General features: G+C 42.6%; 1 protein-coding gene across 1 annotated transcript in view; it reads right to left on the bottom strand.

Annotated features, from left to right (window-relative positions):
• Positions 1 to 27,474, bottom strand: part of CDH23 (cadherin related 23) — a 398,874-nt gene extending 371,400 nt beyond the window's left edge. Inside the window, exons 1-2 of the mRNA XM_083614292.1 lie at positions 27,357 to 27,474; positions 2,906 to 2,977 (exon numbers count right to left, since the gene is read on the bottom strand). Coding sequence (XP_083470418.1) covers positions 2,906 to 2,972 — 67 coding nt within the window. The 5' untranslated portion in view covers positions 2,973 to 2,977; positions 27,357 to 27,474. The remainder of the gene's footprint in view (positions 1 to 2,905; positions 2,978 to 27,356) is intronic.
• Between the last annotated feature and the right edge of the window lie 283 nt (positions 27,475 to 27,757).

The following is a 27,757-nucleotide window of genomic DNA, read 5'->3' as shown; positions in this document are numbered from 1 at the left end:
TCAGCATGGCAAGAACATCCCAAGAGAAGCCCTGCTGAATCATAGCAATGGTCCATCTATTTCAGCAACTCATTTCTCAGAGCGGCCAACCAGATGCCTCAAGAAATATAAGAAGGGAACGCAAGCAACAGCGCTCTCCTATTTATTGCTCTCCAACAACTGGTTTTCAGTAGCATATACTGCCTCTGAACCAGGAGGTTGCATCTGACCACTGTGGCAAATAGTTGCTGGCAGACAAAATTCTTGCCTTCTTGTCTACTTATAGTCAGCTGCTCAGTGAAAGACTTCCTGGTCACCATCACTATATAAAAGCGGTGAAGAAGCAGCTGCAGCCATTAAAAATAAATAAATCCATAAAATCCAGGAAAGCTAAAGACACGGTACCATGGACAGCGACAAAGAAATATTTGCCTGGCACTAAAAGGACCTCAAAGTTGGTGCCAGGAGAGCTTCTCTGGGGAGTGCATCCCAAGCACGAGAGGCGACAACCAAGAAGGCTCTCTCTCTCAGTCTCCACACCAAGTAGCAGAGGGTGGGATGGGGTGGCAGTGCTTACCTGACCTCCTGATAGTGGAGTCACTGCTGATTACCAGGAAATAGAGTGGGAACAGCAGAGACCTACAGCAGGTCTCAATGAACACGTCTCATTCTTCTGGGCCCCTCCCAGGGTCAGATTCTACCAAATTCCCCATCTCTTTCCACTCCTCCCCCACGCGACCTCTTCCTCCAAGATGTATCCACAAGGCTCATGAGTGGCAGTCAGGAGGTCAGGTAAGTACCCCCACCCCAAGCCACCATTCACAACCACCCCACACCAGTCTGATCCCAAATGGCAAGAGGATCCAAGGGATTCTTCCTCAGCACATGGTTTAGACAGGGTTATGTGAAGCCTTTTCTAGCTCTACAATATCCATTTTGAGACAGGGTGAACCATAGACTTGAATCATAGACAGTATGGCAGATGTGGCTGAATTGTACATTTCCATAAAGTCATTACAATTCTGGCAGCTTTATTTCCAATCTCTTTCCTAAGTACCCCTGGCATGGAATATGCCATTTTCAAAAGCTACCATGCGCTGGATTGACGTTTTCATTGGGCTATCCACCATCTTCCCAAGATCTCTTTCCTGGTTAGCCACTGCCAGCTCAGTTACTATTAGACAAGAAATGGTAAATGAGAAAAGCAGAACATTTCTGATTCACACTGTTCATTTTTCATACAGATATGCCACCATAAGGCACTTTATGTGCAAAAAAAAAAAAAGTATTTTATTGTATAATGGAAAATGCATGTTTCCCAGAATATGGTAAATAAACATAAATCTTCACACAAATGGATGATTTCGCAAGACACTTTCACTATGTGGAAAGCTCTCTTATTGGGGCTCTTCTTCTCTAGCAGTGGCAATACCAACTAGCCTTTACTTCATTGTTACCAACTGCTAATTGGGTGGTGGAGTTGTTCCGAATTTACTTACACCTTATACTGAGCCAGATCACGCTACCTTCAAATCCAAGCAAAGAGTTTTCCCAGTTCCTACATTTGAAGTCAGGAATCTGAAGTCAACAACAATTGCCATCCTGGGACAATTATCACATTGCTCCCATTGCAGCTGGGAAAACCAGGAATCTTGTAGTTGTCACTAGATACAACAACTTCTGACCATTAACACAATTGTATTGAAGTAACTAACACAAATAGCAGCTAAATCATCTCACGAGAATCAAACTTTGAATTTCTTCCCTTAGTGTAAAGTTTGTTCTTAATTACAGAATCTTCCCACATGGACGAGACAGGATGATTAACTGAAGGGCATTAACTAGAGTTGTGCCGTTGCTGTTATTTTAATCCTAATACAGTGGTACCTCAGGTTACAGACGCTTCAGGTTACAGATGCTTCAGGTTACAGACTCTGCTAACCCAGAAATAGTACCTCAGGTTAAGAACTTTGCTTCAGGCTGAGAACAGAAATCGCATGGTGGTGGTGTGGTGGCAGCGGGCGGCCCCATTAGCTAAAGTGGTATCTCAGGTTAAGAACAGTTTTTTTGAAGCTTTCAGAGTTCAGTTGTACAGAATAAGTTTTTATGGAGGTTCAGCAAGTTTACAAGCGTCCACACCTCCTGACAAAACAAGCTGAGCTAAATAAGCGTCCTGAGCTAAATAAGCATCTTACTTTAGGAAGCACCTGAGACTGCCTCCTCTTTGTTCTACTGATCTTGGTGCTTTTCCCTCCCTCCTGTGAGAAGCCTCATGCCACTTCCGACAAGCCACACCTGGCAAAATGCCCTAAGAGCAATGTGATGCCGCAGGCTGTTGCTCCCAAGGCATTACAGGAAGTGCCATGGCATAAAGAGGGAAGCCTTGTGCTGCTGTAAGCAGCCTGCATCTTAAAAAGAATACAGTGGTACCTCGGGTTACATACACTTCAGGTTACAGACTCCACTAATCCAGAAATAGTACCTCAGGTTAAGAACTTCGCTTCAGGATGAGAACAAAAATCGTGCTCCGGTGGCGCAGCAGCAGCAGGAGGCCCAATTAGCTAAAGTGGTGCTTCAGGTTAAGAACAGTTTCAGGTTAAGAACGGACCTCCGGATTGAATTAAGTACTTAACCCGAGGTACCACTGTAACTTGTTTGAGTACACATCATGACAGGACTCCAATGATAGCACTCTTGCTATATTGGAAATGCAGGGCTACAGACCACTGGATTTTAAGATACAATAACCATCAGTGGAAAAACTTGTCCAGGGTATCATAAGCAGAAAAAAAGGCCTCAGATTCGGGCTAGTGATGAAGTTAGCCAGGGATTACATCAGCCCTTCTCTAGGAACCCACTGGTACTCAAGTAAGCAAAAAAGAAAGGGGAGAAGAAATAATAGTTGAGCAATGACCGAAAGACTTACCCAAGCAGACCCACTCCGAGAACAGAAGGGCAAGGAAAATGATCTTGGCAGAAAAGTGACACTCCATGGTTCCTAAAATAGGAGAACAGAGATCATTATCATTTCAGTCCTGCTTTATTTAATTAAATCAAAGTGCACTTATGCCATCAAGTGAAACTTAGGATCACACCCCGGAATGTATTGAGGCAGAAGAAAAATTGGACTCAAAAGTCGAGCACAAAATGCACATTAGTTATTTGGGGCAAGAGAAAGGCCAAACAGACCCCCCACACACACACACGCAGCTTTTCAATAAGATTTAGAATGGACTATTGAAGTGCAAAGCCAGGCACTGATCCTAGTAGGTATGTTTACATGTGTGTGCATGCACACACTATGAACTCAGCTCTGCAGCAGAGTATTGCTCTTTTTGATACAATCCTACTTCCTTACCTGCCCCATGTTGCTGCATAAGAGGCATTGCATCCATTACTCTTAAAACACACACACACACACACACACACACACACACACACACACACACACACTGCTGTGTCAGCAAGAGATATGTTTGCTGCTGAAAGGGAAATAAAAGCTTCTCACCCAACAACCAAATTTAGGGGATGTGCACCAACCCAAGAATCCATTAGAGCACAGGGTAGAAATTGTTTGATTGAGGGACACTCTGTTATACACTGGAGTTTCATGATGGACTGTGGATGATAGCAAAATGTGCAAGGCATAGAACGTTGGCTGCTTTGGTAGCAAATATTGAAAAGTCTGAACTGATGCAGCTGTGAATAATGAATATTATAATTAAAATTGCATTTGCAGAAGAGTACAGCTAGCCTGGCTTCCAGCCTAGGCACAGACAGCACTGAAATTGTGCCTCCAGACTGTGTCAGTGATCTCCACCTAGAGATTGATAGGAGCAATCACACTTTATTAATCCTGTTAAATTGTTCCGAGGTCTTGAATACACAGATTATGAGGTGTAGGCAATGCAACCTTGCAGGATTACTCAAGTAGCTTTGCTTGTTCTCAATAGAAGCGGATAAATTGGTGGATGTCTTCCAGGGATCTTCCCTGCCCTTGTCTATTCATCCAATTCAAGGTGTGTGCGAGGCTAGATAGCAAAAGCACAAGCCTTACTAAATTCAATGAGCATTGAATAAACAGGAAGAAAAACCCATTTATTTCAATGGGGCTTGTGCAAAAGAAATCCTAGTGCACTGCACTCAGTAGAGGGTACATCATTAGTGCTAGCTGCTTCACAACCTGAGCACAGCTGTGATGTGCCGGGAAGAACATTAGTATGCAAACCAACACAAGCGTCCCACTATGGCTCCAGGAAAATCACAGGCATAGATTATTTGAGCACACATTTCCTTACACTGCTGGTGGTACAGGAGACAGAATGAATTATGGCAGCACAATGTTTAGAAGCATCAAGTTGCCGTGGGTCTATGTTGTTTCCCCAACAATAAAAATCAGTCAAAAGAATCTCACTTCCAATAAAGAAAGAAAAGCAAGACTCCAAATCACAAGGAATTACCAGGTTTTTGGTTTGGGTTTTTTTTTATTATAAAAAAACAGACTAAAATTATAATGCAAGATCCATTTGGTAGACGTTGTGCCTATTATACACATACACTTATTCACTTACATAATATAGTTTTATTGAAACCATTTGGTTTTATTGAATGGTCTGATCCCTCTTCCTGGTGTGGCCTCGACGTAGTTTTGTCATGAATCTGCACTCTCCATTTATACGTCCATATTACTGAATGGATGGGAAAGAATGACAAACAACTACTCATGCTTCACAAACTTCACATAATTCCCACCACCACCCCATATTCATTGATCTATTCTCCCCCTCCCCAGTTCTCCATATCCAATTGATACAACAATATTGGCATCAGCCATCACCATTTTGTTTTAGGGAATGGATTTTGTTAACATGGTGTACCGACCAAGACTATCATGTTGCCTCTGACTGTTATTTAGTGCACCCACACACCAATCGTAAAAAAGGGCATTAGTAAATAGATGTCTCTGTCACTTCCAGGATGCTTTCAGATAGCATGGAATTCTGTGTTGAACTCCTGTGGTTTAGGTCAGCATTTTTATCTTATGGACCAGAAATTCCCGGCTCAAGCGGTTACCCAACAAATGCTTATTCACCCCAAATTCTAGCGAAATAGAGCTGCTCATGACTAAATGGGCTTCTGGGGAGCAGGGGTAATTAGTTGTCGGAACACTGGTCCTTGACAGAATCTGGGGCACCAGGCGATGTAAGCCCTCAGTTTAGGTCTCGCGGATGCTGGAACAACACAAGACGTTCTACTCCCAAGCTCTTATGAACAATCTTACATATTATGCTGTGCATTTTCACTGACTCATCATCCTGCCCTGATTCTTGGACCATGCTTGCTTAGGCTTTATTGTGCTTTGACCCCAGCTACACCTAGACTCTCCTCTGACCAATGCCGTTGTGTTTCTGACCACAGGCTGCTGTTGAGAGTCCTGACACGGTCAGAGTGCGAAAGGCAGACTCAACTTTGGATGCAAGAAACCATTTGGATGATAGAACTCTTCACTGAGATGGTGCATTTGGTGCTCCAAAAAAAGCAAACTGTGTCTTCAGCACAGGAAGATGCTGAAAGCCCAGTCCTCAGTTACAGCTTGCAGGATTTGGAGGGAAAGAAAATTCCACTCTCCACCCTCGCCCCTTGGAGCATCCTTTAAAAGCAGTAAAAGCAGAAAAGCAATTTACATTATTTACAAAGACAGAACCAACAGCATCCCTTTTAGCCCTGCGTTCTCTATTCTAAACAAATTACTTACATTATGCAAGCAGTTCTTTAGAGTTGCTTGTGAATTCTGCGCTCATCAATGTTTCAGGTTTCCACCCAGGTGATCCTTCAATCTAGAAAGCATCTTTCCCTTTTTTTCTTTTTAATGGCATGGTGTTAGGAATGGGGATTGTTGGATGACATTTGTTATTACTGTGATTTCCCAAAACTATGGCAACAAGTCCTAAGAAACCTGAAATTAGGTACATGACGCCACAATAGCTTTAAGACTTTATCCTCCACCCCCCCCCCCAAGAAAGCACACCACAGCAACGGCACATGCCCAAATGCTTTTGAAATGGAGGGTGTTGTCAAAAGTAGGTTATGATATGGCGCACAGGGTGGGCAGGTCAGCTCTCCAAAGAAACAAGAAAAACCAGAAATTCAGCTTAAGCAAATGCAAGCCATTTATGTGAACTCAAGCAGCGTCATAGAGCCCGCTCTGCAAGTGGTATCTTAAGTCTGAATCTGAGATATTTACTAAATTCCGGAATAATATATTGAATTCCAAGGTTTCATAGTCCCTGCTCAGTCTTGGATATAAAGACACACTTGCCACCATAAGATAGGTTTCCAATCCATATATATTTTTATTTATCATTTACAATTGCAATATTTTGACATAAAAATTGTATACTGCTCATGTTACTACTGCGTCCTCTACCAGACGATGCCAATTACCAATTCAAAGGCCCGCTTGCCATGATGAAGTATTAATTCAGGCTAATCTGTCTTCTTTCTGACACCAAAAGGAAATAATCTTCTTGTGGAACATTGTCAAATTATTTTTTTACAATATGAGGGAGAAAGCGCAACATATGGTTAGGAAGCTATTATGGGATGATTCTAGCTTCAGGTTTTGCAATGACAACCATCCGGGACAGTGTTTACAGAGGGTCTGACCAGAGAAGTTTAAAAGGCTAGTAGTAATTAAGCTGCCTCTCTTATTTCAAATGCTATTATTACTGAACCACCCATTTTTGAGACGGGTACAAGACTTTTAGTTCATGCTGGATAATTCAGACAACTATATATATATATATATGAATTTTGATCCCTGTACAAGGTATGCTGTTACTACTAAGAAGTCCAGTAGAAGCCAAATAAACCCGGTATGTGAAATTTAAGTAATTCAACCAGTCACCTATGCCGGGCCAGCTTTTGTAATTCCCACCCCCCATCCTTTATTACAGGGACACACTAGAATCAAAGGAGCCTTAACAAATGTGTGCCTTTAAATTTGCTGCCCCTCCAGTTAAAATAGACCCTTGCCAGTTAAAATGGGCTCAGACTGAGTAATAAAGTAAAGCTATGGTAGATTAACCTATTTATTAAAGACTGCATGGAAATGATATGTGGACAGTCGTACAAGGTCCTTCCTATGTATGGACTTCCCCCGACCTCTCCACTGTTGAGCATTGAGTTTACCATATACAGGATATAAAATTAAGGGATAACTTAATTTCCTGCCCATGTTATTATGAGGAGGGGGAAAAACATGGTGGTGCAAGTTCACATCTGATGCACCACTAGTCTGAACCCATGCCTACTAATTGCCAGAGAGCATTCTGTTAGAGATTGTTTTACTTCTCGGTTGAATAGTGTAGCAAGGCCAGGATCAAGTATCAGTGTGACAAACTTTCTTCTGCAGAGATCAGTTTACCAATGTGTCCAATTACATCTAAGCCTCTGTTCTCTGCTTTCAGGTCTCTGCTACCAGATGTCAGCTCTTCTCTCAGGAAAATTCTGTCTCTTCACGTAATAGAAACATGGCCATATAGAACACCCCTGGGGTTTTTTTAAATACAGTCTTGGGTCAGCACATCTACGCGAGTCTGTGTCAGTCTGAGGATTGACCCACTGACTGTATTATTATGTTCCTTGCATGAGAATGATCAAGGTGATAGTAGATTACTAGTCTTAAATCTTTTATTTTTATTTTTTTAATAATATTTATTAAAGTTTTAAGGGGTACAAAAAGAAAAAGTAAAAAACATCATTTTAAACAAAAAACAGTACAACACATCACAATAGGTAAAGAAAAAAGGATAAGATACAAAAAAAAAAAAAACAGAAAAATAAAATCCATTAAACAAAAAAGAAAAAAGAAAAAAAATACAACAAATCTTCCCATTACTTATCTTTCATTAGCTTATTTCCTTGACCTCCTCACACCTCCCTTTTTTGTATTCTAGATCGATTATCTATTTCAGCAAATCCTTTCCATCTTTTCAAATTTTAGTCCTGTAATTTATCTTAGTATAATGTAGCTTTACTTTCCCTCCTTTCACCAATTAATAGTCAGTTTTTCCCAAATCCTTTATATCATTCCTGCTAAAGTCACATAACATCATTCCAACATCCTTCTAACATTCATTAATTTTACAATGTTTCTGTAAATAGTCTTTAAATTTCTTCCAATCTTCCTCCACCGACTCTTCTCCCTGGTCTCGGATTCTGCCAGTCATTTCCGCCAGTTCCATGTAGTCCATCACCTTCATCTGCCATTCTTCCAGGGTGGGTAGATCTTGTGACTTCCAGTACTTTGCAATAAGTATTCTTGCTGCTGTTGTGGCATACATAAAGAAAGTTCTGTGCTTCTTTGGCACCAATTGGCCGACAATGCCCAGAAGGAAGGCCTCTGGTTTCTTCAGAAAGGTATATTTAAATACCTTTTTCATTTCATTATAGATCATCTCCAAATCTTTTATTACCACCTAAGGTTATATTAGCCACAATGGAAATCAGCAGTAATTCCAAAAGCCAAGGAATGGCTGATTTAAATTTACTCCATGCTTTGTAACATTTTACCTAATGCTAATAAAGGTATTACTCTATGATTACTTGGACCAACACAGCTACCTGTAATTTAAGGCAATACAGATTGTTTGGTAACTTGACCCATAACTGAATGTGGAGTAGGAAAATTATAGGGAATTTTGGAAAGTTGTAATTATTTTACTTTTCCTTTATTGTAAATCCTGTTTTATGGTTCTTGCACATTTTGCACATTTATGCTAGATGCAGTATTTTACCCTAAAATGTTATGAATTGAGATTTAGGCTACAATTCTATGCATGTTTACTTGGAAAGAAGCTTCATTTAACTCAGACTTTCTTTTGAGTAAGCATAGATAGGATTGTGTTATTATAAGCATTTATTTATGTCTTTAACACTTTTTTTAAAGAGCTGCAATTGGAGAAAAATAGACACTTGTTTTATATTTATTATACATGGATAGAAACAAAATATTTTTGCAGTGTCAAGATTTTGAAAAAGTGTCTCAAAACAAGAAATTTGGGGTGTAATTGGTTGTGTTGCTAAGATTTTGTGTCTTTTGTTGACATGTTACCTAGTTACCAACCATCATTTTCTACCTGCCTTAAAACTAAGTAAATTTCAAAAGAAATTGAAACTAAGAGTCAGGAAAGACACTTTCATTTGGGTCTGAATGATACCCAAATCATAATTCTTGGTAGTAACAAATTGGCATGCAGGGTAATCAGAAACAAAATTGATATTGATAAATAAGCTTTTCTTCCTCGCAGTAGGTGGTTTATTTTAATCTAATGAGTTTTGTATTTTCCGAGCCTTCATATTCCATGATGAAGAGCCGCCTGTACTGGAATTACGAAGTACTTTGAAATATTGTAATTTTATGGCTCATTTTGTAAGGACTCTTGGAAATGAGATTTGTTCCCAGTGAAGAATCTCACCTCCTACCCCCACCACCCATAGTGATTAAAAACGGTCCCTTAATAAATATAGTTCACTGGCACTTCATATAGAGGATAAATATGATATTACAGAAGTATGACTACTATTCTGCAGCCATGATGCCAAAAGCTATTACAGACTTGGAATAGTCGCTCAGTAACTTTAAGGTGTTATTTGTGTGGCAGAACTCTGCATTTAAGAAGCTTGGCACCTCCACTTCAAATGGATATCAGACATTTCTGTGTTGCAAAATGCCTGTCAGATACGCTGCCAGGTGAAATAGATAGTAGCTTTGGGCCAGATGAAACAATGGACCAGGTGGACTCAGTGTAAGGCAACTTCATGTTTGGCACAATGATCCTACAACTCCACAGGTGGTGTTACTTTTCTTGGGGAGTGTGTAGACTCCCACAAAGTTCCCAGCACCACCTTTTGGATTGCATATGCACACTGCCACTATGGCTTCACTGAGTTGTGCATCTGCTGTATTGTCTACACTCTTAATACAGTGATATTCTCTCTCTCTCTCTCTCTCTCTCTCTCTCTCTCTCTCTCTATTTACCCCTAGGGCCCACCTGAGAGTACCGACAATGACTGAGGCCCTCCGATCACAAAATGGCCGCACAGGAGATGAAGCTAATAACAAAATGGCAGCATACGGAGCCAGAGTTTACCATAACCAGATGGCAATTACTTGCACAATTTTATATTGTACTTTAACTCCTCTTTGGGAATTCTTTGCCACAGCAATTTTCATGTGGCAAGGAAATGGAGTTCCACAGTCCATTTTCCTCAAAGCTTAAAGACTGACTGGAGACATTGTGACTCAGCATCCCCATTCTCACCAGGATTTGCTGCACCAGAGGCTCTAAAGCAGGCTTTTAAAATTTTTCATTCTCCCTCACCTGCGCATGCTGCTCAAAATATTTTTGCTCATCTCCTGCCATTTCCTCTCTCCTCCTTTCACACTTGTACAGTGGTACCTTGGGTTACATACGCTTCAGGTTACATACACTTCAGGTTACAGACTCCGCTAACCCAGAAATATTACCTCGGGTTAAGAACTTTGCTTCAGGATGAGAACAGAAATCACACAGCAGTGACACGGTGGCAGCGGGAGGCCCCATTAGCTAAAGTGGTGCTTCAGGTTAAGAACAGTTTCAGGTTAAGAATGGACCTCTGGAATGAATTAAGTACTTAACCCAAGGTACCACTGTATTCTGTTCCCCTCCAAACTACCTCCTTCTCTCCTCCCTGCTTTTACATTCACTTCTTCCTCCTGTGACAGCTTTCTTCTCCCATTTCCCTCTATTCTAGCCCCAGTTGTTTTTTGTTTTTATATTATTATTATTATTATTATTATTATTATTATTATTATTATTATATTTTACCTGTCATTCAAAAGTTTCTCTGGCCCTTTCCCTTTAGAAAAGGGGGGTCTCATTTTCTCTCCCCCCCAACCCAAACTTCTGTTGTCTTCCAGATCATTTTATTTAGCATGCTGGGAGTTGCTGGTGCTAGCAAGTGGGGGAAGCAAGGAAGCCCTGAATGGTTCCTTGCCCACTGTTTGAGAAACACTCCTTTATTACAAAAGGAAGCCACCTTCCTAACACACAAAAAGTCCACTCTTCTTTTCACTTTATGGAACATTTTTAGGTTATAAGCAAAAATTCAGAGCGAAAAAGAAAATCCTATGAAATGGCATGTGATGGGGGGGGGGGAAATGAGCAACAATGCATACTGCCTTACAAGTGCACTAATTTAGGGAAAAAATGTTCTGGTTTTGCTCTTGTAGTACTTTCCATGAATAAAGCCTCATTCAGCTGAAGTCAGTGCTAACGCTCCCATTGACTTCAAAGTGATAAGGCTTTCCCTGCCACAATAGATTTGAGAGACTTCTGGTCAAAAAAGAAACCCCAAATCTATATAGGTTTTCAGGCAATGCAAAGAACATCAGCTTTTGTGTTGGGCTTATGAAAACAGATTTTGTAAGCCTCTGTGGGAACCCATCATTTTAGGTCTGAAAGTCCTTAGTCCAATTCAATATATACATGATGGAAATAGTGGCTGCCATGTTCCCTTTTAGCTATATATTCTTTGCTCAGCTCATAAAGGGAAACTAACTTTATAATGGTTTTGGAATAGCACAGGGTGGTTAAACAACCCAAGAGTGATATCTGTCCCACAAGAGGCTTCTGTGACCCTGCAATACCCTTCCATAATTTGTCATTTAAAAAAAATATTATTATTATTATTATTATTATTATTATTATTATTATTATTAAAATGGCTGAGCCTATGGGTCCCCAGCTGTGATACTGTGGGGCCAAAGGGGTTTTCCACCTCATCTCCACGGCAAATAAAATAAAATAAAATCCATTTCTTTTACTTTACTTTTTTTTCTTACTAACTACATTCCCATACATCTCCAGCTGTGGTACTGCGATTCCAAAAGTTTTCCACGTTCCTCCAAACCCCCCACAATTTGCCCATTTAACAAATACTAATTTTGGTTGATTTCTGGTTGGTTAGGGGAGAGAGACCTCCTGTTGGCCATCAGGCAATGATGGCTCTTTCCACTTGCCTTGCCCCACCCTCCAGCTTCAGCAGTCTTCATAAAAGATGGAGCCAGCTTGTTTCCTCCTGCTCCAGAGGGGAGGACCCAAAGGGTAAGAGCTATTCAACAGTGGAACAGACTCCCTTGGAAGGTTGAATGGAGGTTCAATGGAGGGTTTTAAGCTGAGGTTGGGTGGCCAGCTGTCACAGATGCTTTTATTGTGATGATGATGATGATGATGATAATTTATTATTTATACCCCTCCCATCTGGCTGGGTTTCCCCAGCCACTCTGGGCGGCTTCCAACAAAACACAAAAATACAATAACCTATTAAACATTAAAAGCTTCCCTAAACAGGGCTGCCTTCAGATGTCTTCTAAAAGTTTTCTAGTTATTTTTCTCTTTGACATCCGATGGGAGGGCATTCCACAGGGTGGGTGCCACTACCGAGAAGGCCCTCTGCCTCGTTACCTGTAACTTGGCATCTCATAGTGAGGGAACTGCCAGAAGGCCCTTGGCGCTGGACCTCAGTGTCCGGGCTGAACGATGGGGGTGGAGACGCTCCTTCAGGTATACTGGACCGAGGCCGTTCAGGGCTTTAAAGGTCAGCACCAACACTTTGAATTGTGCTCGGAAACGTACTGGGAGCCAATGTAGGTCTTTCAAGACCAGTGTTATATGGTCTCAGCAGCCACTCCCAGTCATCAGTCTAGCTGCCGCATTCTGGATTAGTTGTAGTTTCCGGGTCACCTTCAAAGGTAGCCCCACATAGAGTGCATTGCAGTAGTCCAAGCGAGAGATAACTAGAGCATGCACCACTGTGGCGAGACAGTCCGTGGGCAGGTAGGGTCTCAGCCTGCATACCAGAAGGAGCTGGTAAACAGCTGCCCAGGACACAGAATTGACCTGTGCCTCCATGGACAGCTGTGAGTCCAGAATGACTCCCAGGCAGTGCACCTGGTCCTTCAGGGGCACAGTTACCCCATTCAGGACCAGGGAGTCCTCCACACCCGCCCACCTCCTGTCCCCCAAGAACAGTACCTCTGTCTTGTCAGGATTCGACCTCAATCTGTTAGCCGCCATCCATGATTCCTGCATTGAAGCTCTACTGCTCTATGACTCTATGAAATCCGAATTCTATGTTGCAGTCTATACACACACCAAGTATTAGCTGCATAGACAGGAAATACTTAATTCTTTCTCAGTGTCTAAATATTTTTAAATCAGATTGATATTTGCATACCTTTTTGAAAAGAAAGTGACACAGCTTTTTTTTTTACAGGAGCTTCTTCAAGGAGGTGAAAGACCACACGTTGATTTTAAAGGTGTGGGTGGGGGAGAGATACGCAACAGCTTACCCTGGACAGCCTGAGCGATGAAAGCTCCACGTAAAATGTAATCTAAATCAAGAGGTACCTTGCTGCTTTCACACAAAGCTCACTTAACTCTTAGGGAGAGGCTCTTTGCTGCTGGAGGCTCTTCAAGGCTAATCAGGGTGATGGTCTGTCTGAAACAGGAACACCATGGGCATTCCATGGCTAATCAGCCACAGTCAAAACGAAATTGGGGGTTAGTGAAAAGGGACAACTGAGAAACCATCAAAACCTTAAAGTACCAAAGTCAGCATGGCTGGGATTCTTTGCAGCATATAGAGAGGCGTTTTAGCAAATAGAACAAATAGGTTCTGCAATTGCAATCAGGTAAATTTACATACAATGTGTGTGTCCTCTTTCCCACCCTAAACTCAGGAGGGAGAGAGTTGAGTCACAGAGAATATGGCAAGGACAAAGATGCTGAAGGTATTGTGACCAGTGGAAGCAAAAAAAGGGGGGGACGGTTGGAAGTAGTGAAAAGCATATCAAATTAACTGACCACTACAATGCTCCCCCTGCCCCAAAGTGAAAGCTAAAAATATAATCTGGAAAGGCAGCACTTCTGCAGGATTCTGCAGCAACACCCGGATTTTACTTTACAGGCTCAGTTTTCAAAACATGAAGGTGTGTGAATTCTTAGTGCAGCAGGCACGGCCGTCAACAAGGCTGATGCCAACACTTTTTTCACTCCTTCACCACCTCATCCTTCAAAACCAGCGTGCCTCAGGCCCTGGCATGTCAGCTGCCTCCGTGCCAATGCATTGTCCTTCACCACCCTTGCAATCAAAAGTCGTGAGAAAAGTTGAAAACACTGGGGAGTTAGCTGCTGCTACAGCACAAGTATCAGCAAGGAGCCTCAGTGCATTTTGTTCCCAGAAGCAAAGGAGGTTAAGGGAAGAGATGGTTGCCATCCTTTAAGCATCAAGCACACTGGGTACCACAAGGTTGCTGTAGTAACATAAAAGGAGTGATGGACTGGAAAGGAGGCTGAACCCCAGGCTATAGCATGGGAATTCTAAACTAGAAGGTAGGGTAGGTGAGAGATGTTACTTTGTGCCCCTTGTGAGACTCTGCTGCCCATTCAAAAACAATATGAAATGTGTGTAGGGTTGTTGTTGTTGTTTTTGTTTTGGAGGGCAGTAACAGAAAAAAGAACTGAAAGTGTTTTGAGAAGTTGGAAGGAAACTGGAGAAAAAAAATATAAAAGCAAAGAGTTAAAAACAGCGACAATCCAGAAGACAGAGAAAAGATGAAACAAAAAGGCAGGGGGAGCAATACGGAAGGAGAAAGTCTGAAAGCAGAACACATGCGGAAGAGACAGGTGTAAAAAAGATTTTAAGATGGGAAGGAAAAAACTAATTTACTCATTAAATTGCATAGTTAGATATGTGAGAAAAAAAATGGTTCTGAAGTTTTTTTTTGGTCCAATGTCCATCAGGGGAAGCTCACTGTGAAAAATCTCAATAATTATTTATGTCCATATTCCATGGCATACCTGCAGTCCCTTCCAGTCAATTGATCATCACACTTATTTCCAGTTACTTGATTAGTGCTCAGTAATAACCAGAATTTTAATGGCAGGTCATATTTTTGAGGCTGTTTGATGCCCCCAAACACCCCACAGCAACAAGCCACACATTAGAGCAAGTTTTGTCTCAAGGCAATTGGCTCTGTGGCTTGCAGCAATGAATTCAGCACTTCCAGTGGGGACAGCTCCTGTTGCAGTCCACTTTTTAAATTCGAGATGGGCAACGTTCACAACTTAATATTAATAGTTGCAAAACCTTCACACACAAGCAAACACATTTATAATTAGTCTTAATAAGGGTGCCTGCTTTACTCAATTAATGTGTCAGATCCACAGAGGTCATCCAAATACTCCCCACAGCTGATAAAGTATTGCATTATTTCTGTCAGTCCACCTGAAAATTCTCGTTCTCTCTACAGTTCTATGTCTTTCCTCTTTTCTAATAGCCTTCTTCAGCCCTCAGTTCTTTCATTCATGAATCATTCAATTTTGACCAACCCTTTTACGGTGAAAGTAATTTCAGCTGTTGCATTTCCATAGCGTAACAGAATCCTGACTCACAGCTGGCATTTTTAACAACCAACTTCAACAATAAGGAGCCCAGCTAGACCACAGCCCTGTTCCTTAAGCTTACTTGCGACAGCCAGATATGTCATCTGAAACAGCTCAACTTTTTCCCTAGTAAGTGACAAATCAAAGAATACAAACTCTGAAAAGCTACCTCCCTTAAGCTTTTCAATTTCGTGTTATTCATTCTTCATATCACTCTGACATTTAGTTCCAAATTATAATGTGATTCAGATACCATCTGTGAAAAATATGAACCTCTTTTCTCAGAAAGGGAGTTTTCTTCTGACCAAATCACAGTTGTGTGTGTGTATTTGTGGCAATTGGGGCAATGCCTCCTCAAGTTCAAACTCCTGGTGTATAGGGTTATATTCAACATCATAAATGGCTGGGGGACCACTGGGAGAAGATTTGGGGGCATGTGGGAGCTGAAGGGGGAAGGAGAGGAAGATGAGGTCTTTCTCGCAGAAGCCTACTCAAAAAATTCTGAATTCTGACCATAGATTTTAAACAGTAAGTGGGTAGAAAGCCATCTGAGGCAGAGAGCTGGGCTGTGACTGGAGAGGTCCAAGTCTCCATTCAGCCATGACGGTCAGTGAATGACCTTTGGCTAGCCACCCACCCCCTCAACCTAAGTCCTCTCATAGGGCTATTGTGAAGCCAGAATAGGAAAACTCCCATTGGCAATATCCTAAGCTCCTTAGGAAAAAGGCAGGATAGAACAATAAGTGGGGGAAACACTCAATGTTCACAAACTTTTCCAGCGTTGCCTTTGCAGCCCATGTGACTAACAAATTGCTTGAGAAGTATTACAAATAAGAATGGGTGCTCATGATTTCAGCAGTGTGGGGATCCTAAACTCTGAAAACTTGTTACACTAATTACCCAAATTAGTCCCCCCCAGAGCTACTGAATTCTTGAGGATGAAATTACTCTGGATCGATCAATTAAGAAAATATAAAGAATGTGATTTTTTATCTGTAGCCCTGTTAATGCAGGCTTTAGAACCTCTCTTACTTTTATTCTGTAGCAGTTACAATGGCAATGTAAACAATTGTATCAGCTTGGTTTGAATTCTGGTCCTCAACAGGTTCTGCACACACACAGAGAGAGACTAGCTGCATATACCACTAGCAGTCCCATTTTGGGCTCCATTCGAATCTGCGGTGTTGTTTTTATTCTGCTCTTGTCCTCTCCTTGAATGTTCAGGAAACTTTAAGCAGGGCTTTTTCTTCCAGTACCACAGCAGTTAATCTAATATAGCCAGTAAATCACTCTGTTACTCTTAATCTTTTTATTCTGGTAAGTCACACTACCTCAGCTTGGCTGCTCTCTCTTATTTTTAACCTGTCAGTCTCTAGCTACAATTAAGTTTTCTACTATGAATAGAAGCCAGAGCAGCTGAGGTCTAAATCACATCTCTATTCCAGTGACAACACATGCTCTTTTTTTTTTTAAGGAGCAACTCTTTTTCTTTCTTTCTTTCTCTCTTCCTTCCTTCCTTCCTCTTGCCTTGGGGAAGATCCACATGACAGGATCTACCTAATGCAACTATCTGCAAAAGCAAAAGTTGAAATCCCTGGTTCTCAGGCTCTCCCGCATAATAGCCTCTAGCTCAGCAAATGTAAAAGGAGACGGATTGTTGCCACATTCAGTAATGCTTAGAATCATTGAGCTCACTGGAGGCTGCAGGTGATGAGCCTGTGGATCTGTAACCAGGCCTGTAAGCTTTTGTGATCCTTTGGTTGAGCCAATGACCACAAGGCAGATTTAGGCAGCTGCAATCCAGGGCACTAAACACAGTTCCAGTCCCTGGTGACATCATCTGCTTGGACCTATGCCCTGCACCTGGCTAGAAATGAAGAGCCAATTACTTTCCGTGTATCTCTTTGCTACTTCTGGAGTTTTATAATAGCACAATGTACCACAACAGGTACTGCATGGTCGGAAGGAAGCCAACTTTTGAGACCATGGTTGTTGTGACCCCATGATAGGAACTTTCCCACGTATGCTGGATATGGGGGCCTCTACAATGCTATTTTCACATATACTGCCAACCTAGCAGTTCGAAAGCATGCCAGTGCAGGTAGATAAATAGGTACCACTGTGGCAGGAAGGTAAACGGCATTTCTATGCGCTCTGGCTTCTGTCACGGTGTTCCGTTGCAGCAGAAGCAGTTAAGTCATGCTGGCCACATGACCCAGAAAACTGTCTGTGAACAAACGCTGGCTCCCTCGGCCTGAAAGCGAGATGAGCGCTGCAACCCCATAGTCACCTTTGACTGGACTTAACTGTCCAGGAGTCCTTTACTTCCTTTATCTTTTTACCTATTTTCACATATAATGTGAAACTAGGTTTTGAACATTTTAGTAATTAGAACCCATGTGATGAATTAGTGAAAACAGGGAAGGTATTCTGTTACACATGCAGAGATGTGTTGAGTAGCGACAGATGTACTTTTCAGCAGACGAATGCCACAGTCTGTCTAGGGGCTATGATGAATCCTTCACACAGAAACCTGAAAAAAACTTACCCAACCTATTCACTAGCAGAAGTTTACGCCATAAAGCAGACACCAAGCTTTGTGTGCCATGAATAGCAGTGCAGTACCTACACTTCTGGAAGAGCCTCACAATTCAAGTGAATCAAACACATTGGTCAGAGGCGGCTTTTTCTACACTGTTTGTTCAACTGGTCAACTATACAGCTTCACTAACTATTTTGCATCTTTCAGTCTAACACCAAAGGCTATGAGCTTCTTTCTTAATCCAATACTCTGTCTAAGACCCTGAACAGAATGAGAGCCAAGGTGTAAGTTACCTTTCACCTGCTGAAAATGGCATGCCTGGGGTGACCTTACCACTGCACTGTAATGTTTACAATCTCATGCTGAATAGATAGATCTGTTCCCATCGCAAATAAAGCACTGTGTTCCATAATATGGGGAGATAAGTATATATATTACAGTTAGCACTCCCTACCTATATGGCACATGTGTAAGACTAGCCATTTGTGCTATTTTTAGCCACCAGGCCTGTTTTACTCTGAGTAGGCCCATTGAAATAAATCAGGGTTTCCCAAACTTGGGACTCCAGGTGTTTTTTGGACTATAATTCCCATCATCCCTGACCACTGGTCCTGTTAGCTAGGGATAATGGGAGTTGTAGTCCAAAGACAGCTGGAAACCCTGAAATAAATGAGCAGGACTAAGTTAGGCCCATTAATTTCAGAGGGTCTACTCTGAGTAAAACTTAGTTGACTACCACCCCATTTTTAAGAGCAATTATGTGGGCTTTCATGCTTCATATCATACCAAAATCAGAAATCACTTTCTTTAAAATGTTAATTATAATAATAATGCTATAGCCATTTTTGTCATGTTAACATTGCTATAATGATAGGGAAGAAGAAGAAAATGCCACGCATTCTTTGTATACACTTTTGCAATATTATCTTGAACATATTCAAGACCAGACCTTTAAACTTTACTAGAACTCCCTTACCGACCTCTCCAAATGAAATCTGAAATGGTGTCCCTTCCTAAGCGTAGTGGGGTCAGAAGCACTAAAGATGATTGCCAAATCTCTTCAGTTTTTGGCATTTTAACATGATCTAAATGTACATCTTAACTCTACCTTTTGTGAGCTTTTTGGTATTATTCTATCAATAGAATTTTTTTAAAGGAAGATGTTTGCTAGCTGCGTCATGCATTGCAGCATCTGCTACCTCTACCTCTCATTGCAGGAGTTTATCTAAGAAGCTTGCTGAAAAACTAGGCACGAGAGAGAGAGAGAGAGAGAGAGAGAGAGAGAGAATGCAGGCTATTACACATTCACTGCCCACCAGTCTCTGTTAAGCTTGGATTCTAGTTATCTAGGCCAACCCGGCGGCTGCTTTGCAATGCTATGTAGTTATAGGCAATTTGGCCAACTGGCAAGGGGGTACCCTTGTGACAACAAAAACGTCCAAAAATCCCCAGCTGTCTATATTATATGCAGGTGTGTGCCATTGCTTGAAGGGATGGCTAAGCAAGGGACTTATCACACTTGAACCTGTAGGGATTAAGTAGCAAAATATACTGCATTTGAGTGAAATGTGACCAAAAGAGAGCCTACTGACCATTCAATTGGATTTGAATGTGTCCAAAAACTATGTTCACTGCTTATGCGCATTACCTTGCATGCTACAGATTTTCCAAACTGCTCCCTGGTATCCCTGCTGTCTACAAGTCATAAACCTGTGCGATGCGGGTACATCTTGTCGCAAAATCCTAATACAACTGTCATGCTGGAGTGATTTTACAAAACAACTCACATTCAAAGAAGGAAAGGATAAGATTGCTGTCTAATCATCTCCTTGAGCTAATCTTTACTTCATTTTTCTCTCCAGGAAGATCTCATAGAATGAGCTTATGACACTCAGTGAGAGATCCTGAGAGCCAGGGGAGCATGCTAGGCATGACCAGACCTCATCTTGTTCCACTGAGTCAACATTCCAAGTACCTCTGAGGGGAGAAAAATGGCCTCATGCAATAGTAATAGCAGATTGATTATTCCATTACTGTCAGTGCCTAGGGGAAGAATTCCTCTACATTTTCTACTCTGCACCAGGAAGACTTGAGACATTCAGAGGAAGGGTTTCCTCATAAGGACTTGGCAATCTCAGAACAGGCAAGGGGGGCCGGACCCTTAAATTGCCTTCTTCCTGAAGGGAGAGAGGTATGTGTGTGTTTTATGTCAAAACCAGCCTTGCAAATATGTATGCAAGAGTTACTAGTCCACAAGAATTTACAATAGCCTGTCTATACATTTGTATGTTAGTAATTTGTGCCACACTGGAAACATTAAAGAAAGAAAAATAGTGCACTTCCATTTGCATAGAAAATTCCTTGCCTGGTTACCTAGAGGAAATTTTTGCTCACCCCCTCCAAAGTCACTCCATATTCACTTGATGAAACCAAGCTATTTGTTTGATCAGCTATGTGCACTAGCATAGCTTATCATAAGTCTGGAGTGCTAGGACCTGACACGGTGTTTCAATGTCCACAGCTGGTCCCCACTTAGAAGTCCCTTAGAAGTCTCACCCACCCAGTTCAAAGCCACAAGGTGGTTCTCAGTTCCTTATTCAAATCAGTGGTTCAAATGCAGCTCGAACAAGGAATTAAACAGAAAACAGGGTTTCAATCTGGGCATCAGCATTTATCAATTGACAAGCTAGCATGGGCAAATGATGTAGGGTGGTCTAAAGATTATGTTAGATTGCAGAGATGTTCTAATCCAAATTCCTAATTCATGCTCCATTCAAGTCTCTGAACTGAACAAGAAAGTGAAACCAGTAAATCAACTCTAGGATTTGAAATTATATGAAATTATATGAAGAAATGGTTACCATATCTGTCTTCTCCCTCTTACCTAGTTATGCTGTGCCTTCCTAGTGACAGATGTAGCATCCATACTCATGACTGAATTTTAGCACTATCACACAGACCTTAATCAGGGCCTTTCCCCAACTTTGATGGTCTTAATCCAGTGGACTGGCCCTGCAGGTTTCCCCCATGGCAAATAACAAAATGGGAAAGTGTAAGAGATAGACCCATGTATTGCCTAGTGCAATGGTGCAACCAGGTAATTTTACACCTAGGACTATGGAAACACCATATGATTTTTTAAAAAGCAGCTCAGATTTGCAACTATTTGCAGAATCAAGACCCATGGAAGAGGATGCATGCTGCCTTGGGAATGTTTTTGTGCCAAGAACCATGAAAATTAGACAAAGGTACAACCAAACAGCAAGTATAGCATATAATAAATTCAGACAGGTAAATTAGAAAAGCCAACCAAAATGGAATTCCAATTCCATATAATAATTTGTACTACTGAGTGAGGGTCAAAGGGCACTGCTTTGCAGAAATGCTACACAAGCTACACACAACCTCTCCCCTACCCCCAGTAACCAATCACACATTAAGGGGAGGGGTATGTTTTCCTACACCATTTAGGGGGTACATCAGAAATCTATGTATCCAGGAAGCTTGCTATTTTCAGCAAAAAGTATCACCCAAGCCATTATGGAACCCATGCCTCTTAACATCAAAATGCACTAACAGCATCATACTCAACATGTTCATTCAGAAGTACACCCTAATCTTATTTGGACTTGCTTCTTGGAAAGTGTGTTTAGGATTACAATCTCAAGAAAGCAACAACATTATTGTTTAAGTGCCTGCTGTGGGACTAGAAGGGTCAAAGCAGATTTGCAGGCAAGAAAAACATCACCATTAGCATTATACCTTGCCAGGCAACAACCACAGCCCAACCTGGTTGCATATCAAGCTCTTATATAAAGAAGGTTAAACACAACAGCAAGCAGAGAGATCCAGAACTCCCTCAAAGAAGAGGCTCTCTCTCTCGCATTGCCACCTCACCAATCCAACTGATCTTAAGATATCATGCAGCAGAACGGTTCCAAAAGTTTTTCATGAGCACTTCAGGTCCACTTTCCACCTCTATTTTCTCATCCCTCCCCCTAAACACAATGAGAACATAAGAGGGAAACCTTCTTTATCAACCAATCCCAAAGACTATATAACACCCAGGAAAGGTGGCAGGCAAGAAAACATCCTTCCACTTTGTGAAAATCAGGGCTTTGTTATCTGTGCCAACAAAGCCCATTCCTACCTGCTTAAGAACTTGTTAAAATGTTAAAAGGCTAGTTCATTTCCAGTTCTGAAACCACCACTTTGCCTGCCATTTGTGGCATCTCTTCAACCATGCAAAGTAAGGCCGCTGACAGATATTCTCCTTGAGGGAGATTAAGCTGAAAATCGAGGCTTCAGAGAGATCAAAGCAAGGGACCTGCTTCTAACCCAAGTCCTCCTTCCCTTCACCGAACCCACTGCAGTTTTCAAGTGAGCAGGTGGAAGAAGAGGCTGGGAAGATACTGTAACTGGGAATGCTCTTTAAACAGGCTCTTCCCCGCCCCCTCCACCAGTGTGAAGCTGATTCCTAGTTCTATATTTGCAGTTCCTGGGACCCTATTTGATTCAAAGGTGCAGATGCTGAATGAATAAGTACTTCAGATCTGAATACCACATTCACCAGCCCTTTCATATCCTCCAAGCTTCCTTCATCACAAAGGATATAAGAGGGAGCACTTTGGGGAGCAGAGAGCATCAGCTGGTTGTGGCATGGCCTCCTTTGCTGGGCAGGTTCGTTTGCCTGTTATGCACAACTGAATACTAGCAAAGGCCAGTACGTCAAAGCTGGTCCTTCTGCATTGTTTTCCTTTGTAAAGAAAAGAAAGCATAGGAGATTGCTTCTGAGGAGAAAGGGTACCAGTGCCCCCATTTGCCTAACCTATCCAACCAAATCTCAGTTGCTCTTTGGGGCTACGTATGCAGCTCAGGATCAAATAAGGATCTAGCAAGGAGCAACATCAGGCTCAGGTGGGTAAAACTCTCTTTCTCTATGAGCTGGGGAAATGGAGCGTGCACACAGGTAGGCATGCTTCTGCCACCTGTCAAGGAGAGGCCCTTTTCTTTGCGTTTTATCTCTTTGCTTTGATAACGACTTGGCTCAATCACTTAGGTTTCAATAAGTAGATGAAGGAGGGAGGGCAAAAGGATGTTGCTGGACATTGTTGGCGTCAGTGTGCAAAGCTACTAGCCGTCAGAAATACAATGGTTTTTAATCTAGAGGTATGTTGTGGAATATATAATGTATACTAATTCTGAGTCCAGGTCACCACTCCTGGCTGTGATCCTCTGAAGAAAGATTAAAACACCTACCACAGTTGTTCTCCATTCCTAACTTATTTTTATTTCTCTCTAACTTTTCTTGGTTCTCTTTTACGTTCTCTCTAACTCCCCCCCCCAATTCCATCCTTGCCTGAATAAAGTCTGTCTTTGGACACTACTAAAATAATAGCATGTGATCAAGAAAGAAGTATATTTGCCCTTACCTAATCTATTAGCATTTAAATCAGATTCTGCAAAAGTGGGCATCTTTAAGTGGGGTATGGGCCATATCTCACATGAACAAGTTACTAAGTTCATAGTTATGGCTGGTACAAAAAGCAGAAGCGCAACATAAATTAGTAAATTGTTCCTGCAGACAGTGCTCTTCTTTAGATAATATTAAGATGAGACAGTTCTTGAACTATGCCTATCTACAACTCATCCACTTCATTGTGAAAAATACTCAAGCACTGAATACTTGCTGGCTCTCTCTTCTTCTCCCCATCCCTTGGCCAAGATGCCAATAGGTAGCCAGTCAGCTAAAAATAGTACAGGTTGCCTCTAGATCCCATCCCTTGCTGCTTTTAACACCTTTAACCCTGAATATATGCAGTTAAAGATGCCAAGAGGGGGAAAGGGAGAAGCTATGAATAAAAAAAAAAAGTACTTCATGTAGAGTGGAAAGAGAAACAGGAAAGAATAGGAGATCCCTGCAACAATTGCAGCAGGATACATTAAAACTAAAACACAGGGCAACAGTTTTGTGGCGGTGCATTGTTGCTTTTTTGGGTAAGGGTGGGGGCAGATCCACCCAGGGGATTCCCCAGGCTACATTTGAAAATAGACAGTGCCAGAGGGAGAAGGGTCAGAAGGAAACCCCTCCGGGAATAGGATGCCAATACATACTGCAGCTTGTGCCACTTCCCTGCCCACCCCCTCAAATGCTGGACCCCTGTAGTTACTTGAAGGAAAGGCACTTTCCACACACAGATTATAATTGAATCAAATTGCAAATCAAATTAAGGCTGCAATCCTTGTGTACTCAAAGTTCCATTGGGGTCAATAGGACTTGCTTGGGAGAAAACACATTTCAAATGTGATCATTCATATGAAGCACTGTATAGCATCGTTTCTCTTTCATGTAATTTTATCTAACGTATTGGGGAAGGCATGTTACTCCCCAGCCCCAGCCCCAGCCCCCCAATGAACTATGCTCTTCTTTGGTCATCACCCATGCAGAAAGAGTTTTTTTTCCCCTGGTGCACCTCAGACAAGATTACTTCACAAAATTACACTGAAACAATGGGAGGTGTGCTTCCAGTAAACTGGGACTCATTCAGAACACAGTGGTTTCTAGATGGGACCCATTCAACCAACCCCACCACAGAGGGAGAGCTTGCTCAATCATCTGTCCACCCTTGAGGACACTTGCTGAATCTTACTCAGACCTTTCAAAAAGCGACACACTGGGTTTTAAGTACAGGGTATTCCGAGTGATCCCCGTTGCTTGCAAAGTAACCCTAAGCATAGCTGCATAGGACATCTCTGGAGGGATGGGGCTTTATAGGTGAAGGAATTTGATAAGCCAGGAGGTGCTTGCTGGAAGAAAGTTAACATTTAGCTTCACATTCAAGGGATTGGAGGTCCCTGCTTAGTCTGTCACACAGCTTAGGGCAGCCTGAATGGGCTGCTTTCTAGGACTAGGCTCAACAGCCTCCTTTGTGTTAAGGTTTTCATGCCTTAGCACACTTATCTGGGGCTTTGGGGTATGACAAGAAAGTGGTTAGAAGAGATGACTAACACTACTGTACAAAAGCTGCCTTGAACTATATGATAAAAGGCAGGATATTCTAAACAGAGAAGCATTTCAGGTGCTGAAGCCCCCAGCCCACTCTGATGCATCTGCCGAGTCAAGTTCCATGCTTTTAAAGTAGCTCTACACGAATGTAACAGTCACTGAAATTAATGGAACTTAATGCCAAATAGGAGCAGTGCAATGTTAGATGCTTACAAGCCCCCGTTTGGGGAGCACGACTGCCAAACAGACAAGCACTTTAAAAAGGACTGCAGGCAACCTGATCACATTTAGTAAGGAATAAATCCCGCAGAATTCAGTCTGAATAGTTTCCAAAAATGGGATTGCACTGCCCAGCTGCAGTCCTATGGGCAGCCCCCAGACAGTGCTTGTCAGCAAAACTGCATTCCCATCCAAAAAGTGCCTCCAAAGTAGCGATCACTGCATGTTTGTGTGTCTTCATTACCATGCAACCTGGTCCTTCCAAAGGACTAAGGAAGCTTTGCTGGTTTGGAATATCTATATGATTAGGCAGCAGACTGAGAGCTGCCCCACCTTCCTGCTTGGTGCCCTAGGTGGGCTTCAGGTGTCAGACTTCTATTTATTTGCCAGAGAAGCTCTGGGGGTTGCCAGCTCTTAATTGTCCTCCTGCCTGGTGTCTTTAACAGCTCAAACTTTTCCCAGCACTGAGCTGGAGTGGTAGGGAAAGCTTTGTTTTTATGTGCTTATTTAGCCTTTTGCAAGGTACACACAATTTCAAAAGCTCTGCAATAAAGGGTGGGGAGAGAACAGAAGTTGCCAGCCCTATACGCTCTCTATTATATACTTGGGAGTCTAACTGATCTTCAAATTTCATGCTCCTTTTCACCGTATTTCCAAGCTCTCAGTGCAATTATACGCACGCTTACTGGGAGAAAGTCCTGTTTAATTCTAAGTAAATATGCACAAGGTAATGCTGTAAGTTGCCTTCATTGCAGAAACTACATCAGAACAGGTGGTCAAAGAGAAAAAAGCAACTGCGTCTGGGGAACCCAATCCTATAGATGTTTACTCAGAAGTAAGTCCCTGGCAAGTTTAGTGGGGCTTTCTCCTAAGCAAGTATGCATAGGGTTGCAGCACTATCTATCTATCTAGCATCTATCTATCACCTATAGCTGCTCAGATTGTCATTATTTTATGTTATGGCTTCTTTCACTGTTCATTTTTGCACTATTGGATTCAACACTCTTAGAGGCTGCATTTAAAAAGACACTTGAACCTGCTCTTAGTATTAAAATTGCTCCTTTTTTTTAAAAAAAGGAAAACCCTATTTTATTTATTAAGGCTGCTCCTATATTCCAATTTGTTTTAGTTCAATGTGCAGTTGTGATAGGGTTTTCCTACTGCATGTTGCCCGGCTGGGGTGGTTAGAAAAGTCAACTCAGAAGTATCATCAATAAATAAGACCCTGGCAACACAATCCCATGCATGTTGACTCAGAAACAAGTCCCACTGTTTTCAGTGGTGCTTATTCCTTTGCAAGAGTGCTCAAGATGAGAACCTAAAGAGGAGGATGCTTCTCTCCCCCGCACCTCATTTTCTACCTGTCATCTGGTGGATAAAAGAGTAGCTAGCAAGCCCAGCCAGATCCTATGCATGTTTACTCAGAAGTAAGCCCTCGTGTTCTATGGGGCTTATGTGCAACTGCAAGAATCTTAGCACCATTACAGACTCTCAGCGGTTCTGCAGCCTCCTGCTCAAGTCAGAAGAAAGACCCATTCATTCAGCTTGCTTCCCAGGTCCGTGGATATAGAATCGCAGCCTCAGAATATTTAAGGCTGAAATCCCAAGCACTCGTATCTTGAGGTGAGAACTTTCTGACAAGAAACACGCAGCGGTAGCAGCGCACCTTCTCAGTCCCCCTTCCGCCTTCCTGACGCCTTCAGGGAAACACACAAACCCAGAGCGCGTGAGGGAGCTGCTTTTTACAAAGCGATTTTTCTCCTTCACAAAAAACAAAAACGAAACCCTGCTTAGAACTGCAACCTCTCTCTGTTCACTTGAGTTGCCGGCTGCTCTCGCTCAGCTGCCACCCGCCATAAACCTCTGGAACCAGGCAGGCTATATATATATTAAAAAACCCCCGACTAAAACCGTCAGGGCGCTCCGAGTTCCGACGTGGCCAAGTTAACTGAAACCGGGAGCTGGGGCGGCGAAGGACTTTGCCAGCTCGGTCTTCGCTTCTCCTCGAGGCGCGAGGCGCGTCCAAGAATCCAAGAAAGAAGAAGAAGAAGAAGCGCCCCTCAAAGTTCCGGCGGAGAGAAAACGCGGGAAAGGGGGGGGACTCGAAACTTCGCCTTACCTGTGGGCGGCTGAGGGGGAGCGAGCGGCGCGCTGGCCCAGCTGGCGTCGGCGAGGGGTGCTGGGCTCTTGGCCAAGGAAGAGCCTGCGAAGGAATTCCTTTGGAACAGCCAAAGGGGAAGAGGTGGAGGGCGCGCGTCGTCGCCAAGTCACCTCCTGCCGTCCCTTGTTCGCCGACCTTCCCAGCCCAGCGCCGGCTCTGCCATGGCCCGCCGACCGTAATCCAGTCGCTTTCCTCGGCCGGGAGCCTCCTCCTGTGCCGCAGAGCGCCGCCTTCCCCACCTCGCGCTCCTCGCAGGAGTCCAGCGAAGGAGCGCGGGCGCCGCCTCTTTCTCCGGCTGCTGCTGCTGCTCCTCCTGCTGCTGTCGCTGCCCGGCGGCGCTTCGCTCGCCTGAGGAGCCG

The sequence above is a fragment of the Podarcis filfolensis genome (genome assembly GCF_964270895.1).
Source record: "Podarcis filfolensis genome assembly, chromosome: 5".
NCBI classification, from domain to species: Eukaryota; Metazoa; Chordata; class Lepidosauria; order Squamata; family Lacertidae; genus Podarcis; species Podarcis filfolensis.
This window is presented reverse-complemented; position numbering and strand designations above follow the sequence as displayed.